General features: G+C 33.4%; 1 protein-coding gene and 1 pseudogene across 2 annotated transcripts; one reads left to right on the top strand and one right to left on the bottom strand.

Moving 5' to 3' along the window:
• Positions 1 to 654: 654 nt before the first annotated feature.
• LOC145571544 (chitinase 2 pseudogene) lies at positions 655 to 1,738 on the bottom strand (annotated as a pseudogene).
• Positions 1,739 to 10,396: 8,658 nt separating this feature from the next.
• LOC145571543 (kinesin-like protein KIN-5D) lies at positions 10,397 to 17,041 on the top strand. Of its 2 annotated transcripts, none has more exons than XM_081630580.1 (23): positions 10,397 to 10,590; positions 11,003 to 11,181; positions 11,287 to 11,416; positions 11,547 to 11,702; positions 11,814 to 12,290; positions 12,452 to 12,549; positions 12,640 to 12,796; positions 12,906 to 12,975; positions 13,110 to 13,186; positions 13,280 to 13,333; positions 13,448 to 13,528; positions 13,642 to 13,753; positions 13,940 to 14,026; positions 14,117 to 14,292; positions 14,381 to 14,542; positions 14,623 to 14,730; positions 14,830 to 14,988; positions 15,068 to 15,151; positions 15,355 to 15,560; positions 15,651 to 15,752; positions 15,851 to 15,960; positions 16,043 to 16,194; positions 16,591 to 17,041. In XM_081630580.1, the coding sequence occupies exons 2-23, from the start codon at positions 11,084 to 11,086 to the stop codon at positions 16,810 to 16,812; spliced, it is 3,078 nt and encodes a 1,025-aa protein (XP_081486706.1). In that variant the 5' UTR covers positions 10,397 to 10,590; positions 11,003 to 11,083; the 3' UTR covers positions 16,813 to 17,041. The 2 variants fall into 2 exon arrangements, with proteins under 2 accessions (XP_081486706.1, XP_081486705.1); XM_081630579.1 differs by having other exon boundaries at positions 10,931 to 11,181.
• The last annotated feature ends 1,505 nt before the right edge of the window (positions 17,042 to 18,546 follow it).

The raw sequence follows: 18,546 nt of genomic DNA, 5'->3' as shown, positions 1-18,546 counted from the left end.
TCATTGGTCAATTATGCTTATGTGACACTTTAACTAATCTTAGGTGGCATAATCCTATTGTAACGTTTTAAAAATATTAATCCTATGTGGCGCTCTAATAATTTTTTAAAAATAAAAAACCTACGTGGCGCTCTAAAATCTCGGGAAAAAACTCCCCTTTATATATATATATATTAGATTGTCTTTATAGTGCCAATTTAGTTCTTATAGGCTTGTATCACCGTACCCTTCAATAATACACTCGTTTTTTTTTCTTCTTATTATTATGTTAATTAATATGATCTACTCTCTTCTTATAATTTTAATTTTAATTTTAATTAATTTACAAATATACTTATGTATGCACGCTATAAAGTAGGAATTTAGACTTTATTTAGAACAATCAATGAACCAATACTCTCTAAAATACACAAATTAAAAGAACACATGAGAGTGAGGAATAGCTCAAGTGGTTACAGCTTCCTTCCGGTTCCAGAAAATCTTGGGTGAAGAATAGCTCAAGTGGTTACAGCTTCCCTCCGGTTCTAGAAAATTTTGGGATCGATTCTCACCTCCATCCTTGAGGCTCTCTGAACCCTTCCTCCCCCCCCCCCCCCCAAAAAAAAAAATAAAAAAATAAAAAAAATAAAAAAAATTCTCATTGACTAGAATATATTTCAATAAATAGAGAGGATTAACGTAATACATTGAGTATTAAGCGACTTACGTTACATAACGTAAACACACGTACATGCACATATACGAGTACTAATGACTTAATCGATAATGGGAAGTACACTATATTTAATTACCATAGCTCAAAAGTTAATCTAATGAAATCATAGAGAAGCTAGCAATTTTTGACCCTGTTTCTCATATCGAAAACCCAAATTCTTTGATTCATCAGCACACCAAACAAAAATCCCAAAAAGTTGTTGCCTTTTCTTGAGCATTTCACAAGCTGAGAAAAACCCTTTTCCAGGAGCTAATCCTTTGCTTCCATCACTAATAAAACTTGTCAAAATCTTACCCCCTTTATAATTCCCTCTTTGTTGCTCAAAATAATCAATAAACTGAGGAATTGTTGTGCTATTATCATACGCATAAAACTGGAAATTAACATAGTCTATAACATGCCCATATTTCTTCCACAAAGTTCGGTAATGAATTTGTACATCTTGATCATCAAATGGAGCAATTGATGCATATTTCACCAACCCTTTTCGCTTAAGTACCGATATCAATTGTCCAATACATTCAGCAAAAGTCTCAGGATCGCCTTTGAAATGCTCATAATCGATGTCGATACCATCGAGTTTAAAGTGTTCGATGATATGCGTCAATGAAGAAACAGCGTTGGAAACCCAGGAATTGATTGATTTTGGCTGGAAATAAGCTGGGTTGTTGAAGACACTATCACCTCCTAAGCTTAACCCAACTCTAACATTTGGGTGTTTGTTTTTAATGGAGGAAACTTGGGTAGGAGAGAGATTTATAGTGTCCCAAAAGATGTTGAATTTGCCATTTGTGGGAGTTGGGGATGATGTTGAATTTGTATAATCGATTGCGAAAGAAAGAATGAAATCGAATTGAAGATTTGGGTTAATGGGTAAATCTGAAAATTTGACGCCAGTGAATTCTGCTCCCATGTATTCTCTAAATAGTTTGATATTTTCTGCTTTGGTTGGTGAAAGGAATATGGTGAAGATGATGAATATTAGTGATAATGCCATGGTTTTTGTTTGTGAATGTTTAATCTGGAAATGGTGGAACTAACCTTTATACAACATTCAAAATATTAAAGAATGTAGAGTTTAAAAAATAAAAAAAGTTTAAAGGTCAAAATTGGACTTTTAAAAGTGTAGAATTGTCAACCGACAAACGAATGTTGAATCATGGGATTGATGGGAATGATTTATTTGGCACACTAACAATTAATTACGGAATTTAAAATTGATTTTGACACACTCATTGTTTTTTTTTTATGTTTAAAGAGTCATATGGACGGATGATGAGAATGATCCCATAATTACTTGAAATTGGGAGGAAAACTTTAACCACTTAAGATATCCCTTCCTCTCTCTTTGAGACACTCATTGTGATAATACTATTTTCTATAATCATGTTACAAGTGAGGAGGTGGTCAAAGTTAATTTTGATAAATTAAGTGAAGGAGTAGATTTAGGATAGTTACATCTAGATTGTTAAGAAATACATGTACTTCATATATTACTAATTCTTTATTTCAATTTTGAAATTTTATCTTATGAAATGCAAAAGGTGTGGAAAAGAAAATTATTATTCAATTATCCTCACCGACCTTTCTTTTCTCCATTAATTATCGTTACCAATGCATTTTTTTTTAATTGCGGATATACTCTGTAAGTTGTTTCCCCTATTTTAAAACAATGGGTACACATCACACCTGAGTGAATATAAGGAATTTTTATACTTGTAATTCTTTCATTAGAGTAACCATCATAACTGCATATCATGTTATAGTGCAATTTATAAATTAATAGTCTGTACTCCATGCGATGATAGATTGATGATAGATTAAACTAAGATGATCGAATTTGTGACATCGGAAATTATGAATCACTAAATCAAACCAGCTTTCAAATAATATTGAAAATGATTGTTTCGTACATGGTTATGGACCTTATGGCCCAATTGTTACCACACGCAAAAAAATAAAAAAAAAAAAATAAAAAAAAAAAAATAAAAAAAATAAATAAATAAAATTCATTATATTTTATTTGGTGGAAGTCTCGTCACTTTTATTTGGAGAATAGTTTTCCAACTTGTAAGAATTGTATCCTCCTCACTAGAGCTGACAATCACTAACTGACAAAATATAATGAATAATTTTCTGTAATTCTCATTAATATAAACGGCCACATACAAAAGTATATATAGAGTAGGATACTTGGAGGGCAAGTCCAAAATAACCTAAAGATAATCACAAAATATATTCACAATATTTATCTTTCCTAATACTAACACAATACGATAGTATGAGCGAAATCAACACGACACGACACAAAATCAGCCCGAACACGACCCATTAAAAATAAGTAGTTAAATTGTACAATTAATCAATTATCTTATATTTTACAGCTAGCTCTACTCCTTAGTCCTCTCAATAAGCTACTTGTATATGCCACTAGTAAATTACTAATACATCAATAACATACTAGTTAGAAAATTTTTAACTAATTGAAAAGATGACAAAATTTTCGTTAAATAAATTGAAAGCCTATCGATATATGACAGTGAGGGCAAACTAGATTGGTGCAGAAATCACATGACGTGACGATTGAATACAGTTTAGAGATTAATTTTATAATTTAAATACTTCATAATCCAGAAATTAATACCCCCACTTTAAATCAAATGTTAATGACAATCTATAATATTACCTCAATCAAATTTAGATACATGGATTGGGTTGGATAGATCAAGTCAGATCAGGTATATTTTAAAGCCGAGTCATACTAAAGTATTGTATCTTCGTAGATGTCAAAATCTAAATCATATGGGGTATTCTTTTGGATCAGATAAATTTTAACACCTCATTATTTACATGGAGTGAAGAATACGTTGCGGAATGTAATTATGTACTGTATGTATACGATTGAGTAGTAATCAAGTTATTATAAGAATGTCATCGCACGTATTCCCCCCACCTGCTGCTGCATGCAAGTATGCTGTATGCAACAATATATATGCTATTTTTATCTAAAGCCATGTGTCAAGTGAGATTGTGAATTTGTGAGTTATGTACTTATGTTAGTTTAATTAATTAAATTCCATATGAATGTTTCGCCTGTTTTAATTTCTTTCTTTTAATTTTATGAGAGCAACTCACCAACGAATATTATTCCACCTACTTTATCTCACATGCAAATCATCGTATAAAATACGAAGTTTATGGTTTTCTATTTTTCCCCCATGGCCCCATACATATAATATAGCAATTAAAGATCGACTATTCATGAGAGTGAGGAATAGCTCAAGTGGTTAGAGCTTTTCTCTCGATTTTAGGAGATCCTGAGATCGATTCTCACCCCTGCCTTTTGTGGCTCTCTAAACACCAAAAAAAAAAAAAAAAAAAAAGATCGAGTACTCATAAAATAGTAACACAAAGATATTGAAACAATTTTTTGTAATTAAGGTGAGACTGTAAGTCTATAATTAAGAGTACTATTTGTGCGTCACTAAAAACAAATAATTTTTTTTTTTAAAGGTGATAACACCAAGTATCATTAATTAATATTATTATCCACATTCATGAGAGAGGGGATGATAAATGTATAGACAAAGTGAATCATTCAATGTATTATAGGGTCTAGCTAGAATCGTATTTAGTGAGATAAAACTAATAAGATCCTGCATAATGTTAAAAGTGTATTTTTTTAATGTATAATTTTTTTTTTAAAAAAAAAAAGTTAAATGATAGTGTATGTGTGAAAATTGAATAGTACGGTGTACAAATATTAAAATTGATAAAAAAAAAATAAAAAAAAAATATTTGGCCTTGTTTGATAAAGAGGTTTTGGAAAACTTTTAACTTATTGAGTACTATTAGATGTTTGACCATTTTAAAAAGCTATTGGGTATAGAGGGCCTGTTCACTTCAACTTAATTTCAGTTCAGTTCAGCTCCAATTAGTTCAGTTCAACTCCAATAAGTTCAATTCAGTTCAGCTCCTAATTTCCTTCTCTCATAAAATATTCATTTCAGTTCAGTTCAGCTCTAATAAGTTCAGTTCAGCTCAATTCAATAAATGTGAACAGGCCTTGAAGAATTAACTTTTTGGGTATTAAATACACTTATTGGGTATTAAAAGCTCTTTTAGAAAAAACTCAATATAAGACTTTTTTTGCAATTAGCTTATTGAATAATTAACTTTTTGAGACCTACTTATTGGTTTTTTTTTTTTTTTCCGAGACCTACTTTTTGGGCATTAAATACACTGAAAAAGCTAATAATAAACACCTATTTACCTAACACTTTTACATAATCAGCTATTTAAAATTAGGTAGTAAAAAAAGCAGATATAACCAACTAATGAAACCAGTTAATACAATCAAATATGTCAATCAACTAAAAGCTAATTACTAAACAAGGTCAAAATAGTGGAAATATTTAATGATTTGATATGATATTTGATTGAAGCCCGCTGAATTAAATTGTACGAAATACTCTACTCATTGCTCCCATTAATTTAGAAAGTAATACAGCATGTACTTTATTAAATACGATTCGAAATTATGTAAAGAGAAAATTAATTAATACACTAATTAATAAAATGAGTAAAGTGTTTTTAAACAGCTAAAAAAGAAACAATTTAGTGATCAATTACTGCGCATCAGCTAGTTGCCGAGTAGGCGAGTTTGTGTACTGTTTGGTTCTATATAATTGACAAAAGGAATAATGTACAAAACAAAATTAATTAATTTAATTAAACCTTAATTAAATTTGGGGCAGTTGGTGATTTTGGTTTAATGTGCATGTTATGATTAAGCGAAAAGAAGAACTTTACGAATTTGGTGATTTGGTTTAATAGGTCATAAATCTTTGAAGATCTAGATTCCATTAGAGCTGTCAAAAGTTGACCCGACCCGAAATACCGACCCTAACCCTAACCCGTCTGAACCCGAAAAAAATGGTGACCCGAACCCGACCTAACCCGACCTGAAACCAACCCTAGACCCGAGTTGACCCGAGTATTTGAGACCCGAACCTGACCATGAACCGACCTAAAGAGGACCCGACCCGAATGTGACCCGTAAATTATTGACCTGAACCGAACCCGACTCGAACCCGAGAATGACCCAAACCCGATTTAACCCGTCAAAACCCGAATTCAACCCGACCTGTTACTAACCCGACCCGAGTTCAACCCGACCCGTTCCTTACCCGACTCGAATTTAAACCCGACCCGAAATCAACTCGACTTGTTATTGACCCGACCCAAATTCAACCCGACTTGTTATTGACCCGACCCAAATTTAAACTCGACCTATTACTAACCCGAATTTTAGGATTTAGGAATTTTTAGGATAAAAAGAGTACTCCGTATTGACTATTGAGTTTCAGGCTTTTTTTCAATTTATTAACATGGATTCCAATTATAAAACAAAAGTGGCCTTTCTCATCTTACTTGACTTATCTCTTACATAATCCTCGTCAAAGAAAAACTGAACTGGACAGCAGCCAAAAAAAAAAATTAAACAAAAAAATAAAAAATAAAAAAAAACAAAAGTGGCCTTTTTTATTATTATTATTATTATTATTATTATTTTAAAGGGAATTCAAATTTTATTATTCACATGTCTATTTAATATTTTTTTTTTTGGAAATTTTTTAAATTACGTAATTTAATTTGGAGTTTTAAATAAATTAAAAAAAATTAAAAAATGTAACTGGACCCAATATGACCCGACCTGATATCAAACTTAAACCCTATTAATCCAATATTTGATACCCGAATACGAACATGACCCGACTTGATTATTATAACACGAGAATAAAAAGACTTGAAAAGGACCAATCTAATTATAACTCGAAATTTTTTGACTTGAACCACACCCGAGACCGACTTGGAAATGACCCGACTTGATTATAACCCGCAAATTATTGACTTACCAATTTGAACTCGAGAATGACCAGACAAGTTTAAATGACCCAACTTGATTGTAACCCGCAAATTATTAACTAAACCCGACTTGAACCCAAGAATGACCCGACTTGGAAATGACCAGATTATATCCCGCAAGTTTTTGACTTGAACCGAACCCGACCCGAACCCGAGAATGACCCGACTTAATTATAACCCACAAATTATTGACTTGAATAGAACCCGACTCAAACTCGATAATGACCCGACTTGATTATGACCCGCAAATTATTGACTTGAACCGAACCCGATAATGACCCGACCTGATTATAACCCGAAAATAATTGACTTGAACCGAACCTGACTCGAACCCGAACACGACCCTAACTCATTTAAACCCGTAAAAACCCGAATTTAACCCGACTTGTTTTTCACCCGACCCGAATGTAACCCGACCTTTTATTGACCCGACCTAAACCCGACCCGAACCCGAAAAGATGTATGACCCGACGTGACCCGACTCAAGCATGACCCAACCCGAACCCGACCCACATAGGTCCTGACATTAACCCGTATTGACCCGACCCGAGATGACCCGACCCACACAAACCCGACCCATTTACCCGAATTGACAGCTCTAGATTCCATAATTATAAATTTTACAATTTACATTGTAGGTTTGTAGCCTATGATTACATTCGTTAATCCTTAGAGTACGTACTCGAAAATTAAGTTCCATAACTAAGACCACAATTTTTTTATTCATTGCCTATATATCATCTAATACCTCTTTAATACTCAAATTTGTCTTCTAACTAATTTAATATCCGAAAGAAGTATAACTTATTGAATCAATTAAAAATAAGAGATTGAAATGATGTTAAAGTTTGATATCTAAATAAACATGTACAGAATATTAAATAATTAAGGTCTTATTTGGATACCAATAACTAGCTCTATATGTTAATTTTACTTATCTCTTGTAAAATTATGAAGAACCCATCAGTAAAATTTTGAATATTTTTGATTAATTTTCCTTATTTGGCTATCTCTTGTAAATTGATAAAGAAAATAATAAAACTATCTAGACCAAGACATTTGTTTTTCATGTTAAAAAAATAAAATAAAGTCTCCTCATACTATATAGTTTAGCCGTATATAGGTTAGTAAAAAAATGTTGAATGATGTAATTGATGTCATAATCGCATGCTACAATATGAGATATTCAATATTAGTATATAAATGACGCAAAAGTCAGTTTACATCAATTATATACTGGACGGGTAGTACTGTAGTAGTATTATACTACTTGATGCAATATGTTTTACTTCAGGGAAATTTGTATTGCTTATCTTTTCCAAACATACAACTATAAAACATGCACATCAGTCGTTTGAGAGAATTAAGACGTTGATAAGAAACATGTAGTGTAAGTCGTTGGAGCAAGGAAAAGTGACCTCTCAAATAGCATGTGAGTATGTGACTGTTAAGTCACTCTTTCCATGTAAATTGGCCAAATCATATGCCCCAAGGCCCGCAACCCTGCAGTGTCAATTACATCTTCACTTCCCTTTCATTCTTGCTCCCCTTAAAGACAATAGACAAAGGTCCATCCCACTCTTTTCTAATCACTCCTTTTAGATGTTTTGGCACTTTGGGAATTGGTGGCCCTCGGGACAATTTACGATTTCTTAATTTTCTCATACGGAGTATCATATTAATAGTCTCGGTTCATATGTAGATTATATTTTTAATACTCTATTTTTTGCATAGATCTCTATATTTTTCTTACCATATTAAAATTTCATTACATTCTTATTGGACCTTCATTTGGATTTTCGACATGAGTTCAAGTGGGGGCAATTAATTTTGTTAACATCACTTGTTCTAAACATGTTAATCATTTTTAATTTTTTGCATTATGCAAATAAATAGACCCTTGATCTCTTGTTTGATTGATGGACATATGAAGTTATGATGGATGTTAATAATCATAATTCACTCTTGTTGTTAAGATAAAACTCCATCTCACTTAATTAATCAAACTCATATTACCGGGAAGAAAAACTATTCATTAATATTAATTTCATTGGGACTAACTAACAATATTCAATATAAATTTTTATGTATGTTATTAAAAAAACATGATTAAGTTTCAAGAGAAGAAATAGGTGATTGAGGCTACAAGTCCATGTGTATTTAGTATTTACCATAATCAAGTGATGAACCCTCTAGACCTCTACGGCTCGATCCTATTCCATAAATAGCTCTTGGCCCATATAACACTTATTTGTTTTGAAACAGATAGGATGACAAAGTTGTAAATATTGATATGATTATAAAGTACTATAGAAAAAGGTAAATAGTACCATTAAATGTTATAGTGATATTAATATTTTTCTAATGGTACAAATAAGTATGTAAACTGTACATCAAATACTATACCACTGTGAGATACTCCCCCGTTTTCAAATACTTGTTCCATTTCTCCATGCGCTGAGTTTTAGGAGAAATTGGAGAAAGTAATAAAATATGGAATCAGTGGGTTGGTGGAAGAATAAAAAATTGTAAAAAATCAAAAGTAGTGAAGAGAATTGAAAGAGAGAGAATATGGAATTAATATTGTTGGGTCCACTTGATGAGAGAAATTAATTAAATATTGTAAAAGCTTTCCAAATAAGAAAATAGAGCAAATATTTAAAAGCAGTCGGAAAAGGAAAGTGAAGCAAGTATTTAAGAACGGAGGGAGTATATAATAGTCCTATTAAGGGCATGTTCACATTTACTGAACTGAACTGATTGGAGCTGAACTGAACTGAAATGAATATTTTATAGAGAGGGAAATTAAGAGCTAAACTGAACTGAATGGAGCTGAACTGAACTGAAATTAAGTAAATGTGAACAAGCCCTAAGACAATTTATATCCAATAGTATAATACTTCCTCCGTTTCTTTTTACTTGCAACACAGCCTTGTGGCACGTGTTTTGAGGTCGGATTTATGTAATGTAAACGGATAAATTATTCATTATAATTTTTACAAATGATACTTAACCCTATTATAATCTTCGTGTCAAAATTATATTGATAAAATCACTTATTTACCCTCACTAATCATCTCCTAAAAATGCGTGCCTAAAAGGTGTGTTGCAAGTAAAAGAAAACGGAGGAAGTATACATTTATAATAGTACACAAAAAGTACCATTATGATTGTCAAATGACTATTTTACCCTCCTATTTGCAAAGAAAAAATATAAACGCTATTTAATAGCCATTTGTATCATATTTTGGATGTCCTAAAATATTGTATTTGTCTTTTTTTTTTTTATTATACCAAATTTTTTACTCCTACCTCATATAAAATACCTGAACATGTTTTCAAATTTTCATTATTCCCAATAAAAACTATTTCTCCTTTTTTAAAAATTACACTCTCACTCCATTACCCTTAATATAAAAATATTATTGGTGGAAGAGGTAAATTTTGTGGACAAACTAATACTCCATTGATTATAATAATACAACTATACAAGTACAATTTTTCATACGTATATATTTTAAATTCACATGATACTCTTTTTTATTTTTGTCCTTTTTCACTTTTCAAAAAAATTCAAAAACGACATCCACCAATTTTTATAACGGTCACAAAACCAAAGATTCAAACGGACCACCTAATCCTCACGCCCGTTATTTCCCTCTTTAACCCAAACTTGTTAACGACAATCCCCTTTTAAGTAACGCCGTCAATTTCACGCCCTCTCTTTTTTAACAAACTCTCTCTTTAATTTCACTTTCCTACTTTCTCTCTCTACAAATTAAATATTGAATTAAAAAATTAAAAAAAAATAAAAATCACCAACTCATCATCTTCTCTGTTTATCTAACACAGTCCCACGCAGTCACATTCTTCCTTCATTTTGAATTCTTCTCCTGCAATTTTCCTACCTTTTTCTGGATTTTTTCCGGCCATTTTTGTAATTCAAGGTTTCTCTCTCTACCTTTTCTATCTCTTCTTATTATCTATTTTTTTAAAAATATTTTTTTTTGATTTTTTTTTTTTTATGTATTGATCGGAGTTGATTTAGTCGTTTTCGATCTAGCTGCAATGTCACTGTTATTAATCCATTTTGATTTTTTTTTGAAGAATTTGTTTTAATATTAGCTGTTTTTTTGGTTGTTTTCTGCTTATGATTGTTGTTTGGAGCTGTTAAACGCATCTGTAGTTTGAATTTTTGATTTTAGGGGAAAAAATTGAAAATGTGGATCGATTGTACTAGTTAGGGTTTTGTCTTTATTGATCAATTTCTGGTATTGTTGATTTCAGTGTTAAATTGTTGGTTTGATATTACGAGGAATTGTATTTGAGATTTTGTTGGAGTGAATTTTGGTGATGGAGAGGCAGGATAGCAGAAGGAGAGGTGGTGGTGGTGGAGGAGGAGAGATTAATACCGTGTCGCCGGCTCGTACACCGAAGTCCATGGATAAATCTACCAGAGATCTGAGACCGGATACTTCGAATTCGAGTAAGAATGATAGAGAGAAAGGTGTGAATGTTCAGGTTATTGTGAGATGCAGGTGAGATACATTTGAGTGAAATAGTTTCTAATTGTGGAATTTCAATTAAATTAGCATAGATTGTATTGGGAGAATTGATTTTTAGGGTTTTTGATGTGATTTTAGGCCTTTGAATGAGGATGAAAGAAGACTTCAGATACCTGTTGTGATTACTTGCAATGAGATCAGAAGAGAGGTTTCTGCTGCTCAATTAATAGCTAATAAGCAAATTGATAGGACATTTACTTTTGACAAGGTAATTCATTTATCCATTTTTCATAATTTTTGAACTGATTTTGGTTTCTCCTTTTGTTTAATGGTTTCTATTGCATTTGCATTTTCGGTTTTACAAGCAAAAATGATAATGCTGGTGCATTGGATTACAGGTTTTCGGTCCAACATCGAAACAAATTGACTTGTTTGATCATGCTGTGTCTCCCATTGTTTATGAAGTATTGGAGGGGTATAATTGCACTATCTTTGCCTATGGTCAGACAGGTACTGGGAAGACGTATACTATGGAGGGAGGAGCTAGAAAAAAGGTTACCAACTTTGCCTTTTTACAGTTTTGTGCATTTGTGGATTCTGGAATGTAGTCTGTCTGTGATGATAGTTGTTTGTATAGCTGATTATGATATTTTTGGGTTTCCCAGAATGGGGAATTCCCAAGTGATGCAGGGGTTATTCCCCGATCAGTTCGCCGGATTTTTGACATATTGGAAGATCAACAAGCTGAGTACAGCATGAAAGTTTCCTTTTTGGAGCTTTACAATGAGGACCTAACTGATCTTCTAGCCCCTGAGGAATGCTCAAAGTTCATTGATGATAAGTCCAAGAAGCCATTGGCACTTATGGAAGATGGTAAAGGAGGTGTGTTTGTCCGAGGCTTGGAAGAGGAGATAGTGACTACTGCGGATGAAATTTACAAAATCTTGGAGAAGTGTTCGGCCAAGAGGCGTACTGCAGAGACACTACTCAACAAACAAAGTAGTCGTTCACACTCTATATTTTCTATCACAATTCATATTAAAGAATTTACTCCAGAGGGTGAGGAAATGATCAAATGTGGAAAGCTTAACCTTGTTGACCTTGCTGGTTCGGAGAATATATCTCGTTCTGGTGCTAGGGAGGTATTACTTTGCTACTTGTTTTACATTTCTTCATATTGTATGCAGTCCTGGCTATGTAATTACATTATGCTGAAAGCCTGAAATATAGAATTTTGATTAGTTCTTGTTCAGTCACTTTAGCATGAGACACAGAAATTAACAGTATGGAAAATGTTGGACAGGGCCGAGCAAGGGAAGCTGGAGAGATCAATAAAAGTTTACTTACACTTGGCCGATGCATCAATGCTCTAGTTGAACACTCTGGTCATGTTCCATTTAGGTATAAATTCAAGTAGCCTGTTCATTTAATCCTTTGGCAATTTGTTGTATAAATGTCTTCTACTTATTACGAGAGTCTCCTGGTCATCAGAGATAGCAAATTAACAAGATTATTGAGAGATTCCTTGGGAGGGAAAACAAAGACATGTATAATTGCAACAATAGCTCCATCAGTTCCCTGTTTGGAGGAGACCCTTAGCACTTTGGACTATGCATACCGCGCAAAGAACATCAAGAACAAGCCAGAGGTCAGTGATCTAATGACTTCTGTTTGCTGAGTCTTGTTTATTAGTTTCTGTATTACATGTAAAGAATATTGGAGGCAAATCTTAAACTATCATTTAAATACTTTTTCAGGTCAACCAAAAGATGATGAAGTCTGCGTTGATGAAAGATCTGTACTATGAGATTGAACGGCTCAAGCAAGGTCTTATTCTTTGGCCTCATTCTTGTTAAAATTTTCTATTATTACATATTCCTGCACCACCCTATGTGTTCCAAAATGAGGATTGTTACCTGGAGGTGATTATTTGAACCTATGTGTGCTTATTATTGAACCAGAGGTCTATTCGGCAAGAGAGAAGAATGGAATCTATATACCACGAGATCGTTATCTTCAAGATGAAGCAGAAAAGAAGGTATATCTTCCACTCTCGATTGATCTATCACTTGAGAGTTTGGCGCTAGCAATTAAACTTTTTAATAACCATTCTGTGATTCAACTTATCCAGGCATTGACAGAAAAAGTGGAGAAAATGGAACTAGATATGGACTCCAAGGACAAGGTATATGCAATAGCTTAATTTAAGAAGTGTTGTGCTGTGAGTCTTTTTAACCTCCAAATCACTTATGGACTCAACTGCATAATGTTTACTAGTTGCCTTTTTTGTTTTGTTTAGCAACTAGCGGAACTTCAGGAGCTCTATAATTCTCAACAACAGTTGTCTGCAGAGTTGAGCAATAAACTTGAAATGACTCAGGTAAAATAATTGTAAAGCATGCTGCTAGTGAATACTGTAATAGATTAGCATTTCCTATCCTTGTTGCTTTATTTTCTCTTCTGTTAACCCACAATATTGACATATGCCACCAGAAAAGGCTTGAGGAAACTGAGCATGCATTCTCTGATCTTGAAGAGAAGCATAGGCAAGCGAATGCAACAATCAAAGAGAAGGAATTTTTAATAACTAATCTCCTGAGATCAGGTGAGCAAATTTGAGAATTTTTCCACAATCATCGTGTCCCTAGAAGGTGGACTTGTGTTATTATGTTTGCCTACTGGTAGTTTCTAATAATCAAGTTTGCACCTTTTTTTTTTAGCTAAATAAATCTCTTATACATTGGATTTAGTACAATGAATATTGATGTAAAGTGTGACACAATTATTTCAGAGAAAGCCCTAGTTGATCGGGCAATTGACCTTCGGACAGAATTGGAGAGTGCTGTGTCAGATATCTCTTGCCTATATGCGAAAATTGGTTGGTTATCTGAAAACTAAGAATGGTTCAATCAATATGTTTGTCATAAGACATATTATAATAGTTGTTAATCCTTGGTTTGGGTTACAGAGCGGAAAGATAAAGTTGAGGACGGGAATAGGACCCTTGTTCAGAAATTCCAGTCTCAGTTGACACAGCAGCTTCAAGCCCTGCATAAAACTGTTGATGCTTCTGTCACCCAGCAAGAGCAGCAATTGAAAGATATGGAGGATGATATGCAATCTTTTGTATCATCCAAATCAGAGGTAATGTCCAGACATCCAGTTACCTTGTCCCTGATAAATGAAAAATCATTTTCATTCAATAAATGCTTATAATTCTTTTTGCTTGTAGGCTGCTGAAGAATTAAGGCAACGACTAGAAAAGCTGAAAACCATGTATGGCTCTGGCGTCAAAGCATTGGATAATTTAGCAGGAGAACTTGAAGGAAACTCAGTGTTGACATTTGGAGACTTGAACTCAGAAATATCTAAACATTCATCAGCCACTGAAGAGGTATGATGAGTGGTATATTAGGGAATTTTTAGTAAATTCTTAGAAGTTAAAACTTTCACTGATACAAGGCTTTATGACAGCTTTTCAACCAATTTGCGCTTGAGGCTGATGCATTGTTGAATGGGCTTCAAAGAGGTCTGAATGATCAGGAAGAAAAGATTATAGCATATGCTCAGAAGCAGCGTGAGGTCAGTTTCACCTTTATAGTAAATATTGGGAGTGAGTCTGATCGTGTTATTGGCAAATTGCCAATTGGCCTAACTGTTTGATCTGCGTAACTGTTGCAGGCTCATTCCAGAACTGTGGAGACTGCTCGTTCAATTTCTAAAGTTACTCTGAACTTTTTCAACACCTTAGACGTACATGCATCTAAATTAACTTGTATAGTGGAAGAAGCACAAACTGTAAATGAACAAAAGTTGTCAGATTTGGAAAGAAAGTTCGAGGTAATTTTACTTTGTGTTTTCGACAGCACTTTGTATCACTCACATATCTGGCTCTAATATACTTATGTTGCATTTGCAGGAGTGTGCCGCAAAGGAAGAGAGGCAATTATTAGAGAAAGTAGCAGAACTTCTTGCCACTTCAAATGAAAGGAAAAAGGAACTGGTTTGTTTCTATTTCTTCTCCTTCACTGTTGATTTGACTTACTTTTCATGTACATTTATAAAGTTACTTGAGCTCACCTATAATTCTCGATGAATCTATCTCTCTCTAATCCTATTAACTTTTGTGATATTTATGACAATGTGCAGTCACTTCAGTCATGTTTCTCCTTTTATCTTAAAAACATGTGTTACTTCTTGTTGTAGGTTAAAGCAGCAGTTACTGGTCTTAGAGATAGTGCGGCCTCCAGGACTACTCAACTTCAGCAAGAGATGTCAACTATGCGAGAAGATACGGCAACTGTCAAGGATACCTGGACAGTTTATGTTGAAAAATCTGAATGTCAGTATCTTGAGGATACTTCTGCTGTAGAAAATGGAAAGAAAGACCTTGAAGGAGTCCTGCATAGCTGGTATCTTGATACTTGGTTAATGAGTATTATGTCTTTTATTTTGCCTTTTTTATTTCCTAAGCTAATCATGTATTTTATGAAATCCCACAGTATGGACAAGGCAAAGATGGGAGCACAACAGTGGAAGGATGCGCAACAATCGTTGCTGAGCCTCGAAAAGTGCAATATTTCTTCAATTGACAAAATTGTAAAGTGAGTGGCTCACTTTTATTTGATCAGTATTCCTGGTTCAATGGGTGTAGTTATGACATTTGATGCACATATTTACAATTTAATGTTTTATTTATCAGGGGAGGAATGGAAGCTAATCAAAGACTTCGGACAAAGCTTTCTTCTTCTGCGTCATCTACTTTAGAAGATGTAGATGTCACCAACAGGGGTCTTCTTGCTTCAGTTGACCGTGAGTTTTGACTGATATCAAATTCAATGTAGATCATGTTTGTCCTTGCCTTTATACTAACAGTTGAGAGGGAAACCTGCAGATGCTTTGCAACTAGATCATGAAGCACGTGACAATCTTGATTCAATCATTACACCTTGTTGTGAAGACGTAAGGCAACTGAAGAGTGGTCATCACCATAAAATCGTCGAAATTACTGACCATGCTGGGAAATGTCTTTTGACTGAATACAAGGTGAGATCTAGAATGGTCTTCACATACTTTACAGGGTGCATGGAATCTTATCAACCTACTTTTCAATTAGATCAAGTTTTCAATTTAAGGAAAAATTACCAGGACATTTTAATGACAAAATTCTATCACATAGCTAATATCACCCAGAAAATGTAGGGGGATCTTAATTCTGAAGTCACTGCTTCTTTCTCTGTCTGGCTCTGTCTAATTTCCAACTTGAAAGTTGGTGTCTTTCTTAAATGAGGGATCTTAATTCTGAAGTCACTGCTTCTTTCTCTGAGAACTGCTTAATCTAGTCATCTGGTAGTCTGAAACTCAGAGCATGTCATAAAATCATTTGAACTGTATTTTACCAGGAAATCTATTGAATGTCCCTAATTCTTCTTGTTTGAACAGGTGGATGAGCCAACTTGCTCGACACCAAGGAAGAGATCAATCAACTTACCAAGCGTGACATCAATAGAAGAACTTCGAACACCTGCTTTTGAGGACTTGTTGAAGTCATTTTGGGACCTAAAGTCTGGAAAGCAGACAAACGGTGATGTGAAACATATTTTCGGACAAGAGGGTGCTCAGTCTGTAAGAGACCCTAGGCTTCCTCTCATTGCAATTAACTAGAGTGAGAGTCGGCATTTTGATTATTAGATGCATCTATAGCAGTATGCAGAAACCATGTACAGTATGTATACAAACCGTGTAACTTCAATTTCTTTATTCGTTCATTGTTTTGTTGGATGAATCTCAACGTGTGTAATCCGGGAACATTCTATCGAAGAGTAAGGTTTTCAAGGATCATCGTAATACTCTCTTCTTATTGATGTACTTCGTATAGAGTTCTTACAAGTTATCTCGGTATTTGTTCACTTTTCCTTGGAGCAATTAAACACAGATTGGGAATTTCATCAGGGATAAATTCAGACCAAGTGAACCAACCAACAATTAATAATTGCCAACTGATTATAAAATTATACTCCCTCCGTCCCCTTTTGATAGTCCCTTATGAGCAAAAATCACGGGAATTAAGAAACTTAAATAAAAGTAGTAAAATTACATTGGAAAGATAAATTTACATTGGGTATGTAAAATAATAGAGAGAGAAAGTAATAAAAGTACATTGAAAAACAAAATTTATATAGGAAAAATAAATTTGCACAAATATTGTTGTAAATTAGAGAGAATTTTGATAAAAAAAATTGATATTAATGGTACTTGAAAAAAGCAAATGAGACTATCAATTTGGGACTAAAAATAGGCCATAAGGGACTATCATTTGGGGACGGAGGGAGTACTAGTTTTGAACAAATTTATTATAATAAAGTGCAGATGTAATTATACATCAAATACAATGTGAGAAGCTAGAAAACATTAGTATACACTATAATTTTCCTATTAAATGAGAGCCATAAACTTTGGTTGGGTACTTCAGTACTTACACCATAAAATCTGTAGCAATCTTTAAAAACTTAATCCTCCATTAGAAAGCCATAAGCTTCTGTTGGGTCCTTAAGTACTTGAGTACCTTAAACTCCTTTAAAATTAATTAAATTTTAATGCATAATAAATGTAATGATATGCCTATTCAACTTCATTTTTAAGTAGTTATCAACTAATTATATTAAACAGCCAATGATTAACTATGTAATTTAAATTTCGTAAAAACAGAAGGCAAAAGCTAATAAGCGCCCCCGGGACGTTAGATAAGAGAATTAAAGTGCAGATATTAGAGTAAAATTAACATTAATTACACCGAACGACGTGTGATTTTGTCATGCATTCCTAACTTAATACCATTTCAACCAATATAATTACTCCTTATCTAACGCCCCGGGACGCTCGTTAGCAAGATCCAAAAAAGAAATATGTAATTCAAATTAACATTGGTATTAATTTCAATGACAAGGTGGGTACTTATGTTTAGTTCAGTACCAATCATACCCATGATGTGGATTCATTGAGAGAGAAGACTTTCACATTAATAACCATTTGTTAACTTTGATCAGAATGTCCAATAATTGTTTATTTTCCCAATTGATCACTCATTGGTTGAACTTACGAAACTTGCAACCAACAGGACTACAACTACAATAAAGAACATGACCTTTGAGTCTAGGCTATCTAACTAATTGGCTTTAGTGGCTTTTATGTGAAGAAAAAAATACACTCCACTACGTGTTTAACGAACAATGTTACCACATATATAACAATGTATGAATGTATGTGAAACGCGTGTGATGTACACATCATTCTATATTTATCCAGATACCATATTATATTAATAATACACAATAAATGCATTGTTACAATGATTACAATACAATCTTCATCACATTTAAAAATTCCTTTAGAAGCTTA

The sequence above is a fragment of the Chenopodium album genome, chromosome 12 (assembly GCF_948465745.1).
Source record: "Chenopodium album chromosome 12, dcCheAlbu1.1, whole genome shotgun sequence".
In the NCBI taxonomy this organism is placed as follows: Eukaryota; Viridiplantae; Streptophyta; class Magnoliopsida; order Caryophyllales; family Amaranthaceae; genus Chenopodium; species Chenopodium album.
This window is presented reverse-complemented; position numbering and strand designations above follow the sequence as displayed.

Coding starts and splice junctions, on each gene's coding strand:
- LOC145571543 (XM_081630579.1), top strand. CDS start 10,997: ATGGAGAGGCAGGATAGCAGAAGGAGAGGTGGTGGTGGTGGAGGAGGA. Junction 11,182..11,286: donor CAGGTTATTGTGAGATGCAG/GTGAGATACATT, acceptor ATGTGATTTTAG/GCCTTTGAATGAGGATGAAA. Junction 13,754..13,939: donor AACTAATCTCCTGAGATCAG/GTGAGCAAATTT, acceptor CAATTATTTCAG/AGAAAGCCCTAGTTGATCGG.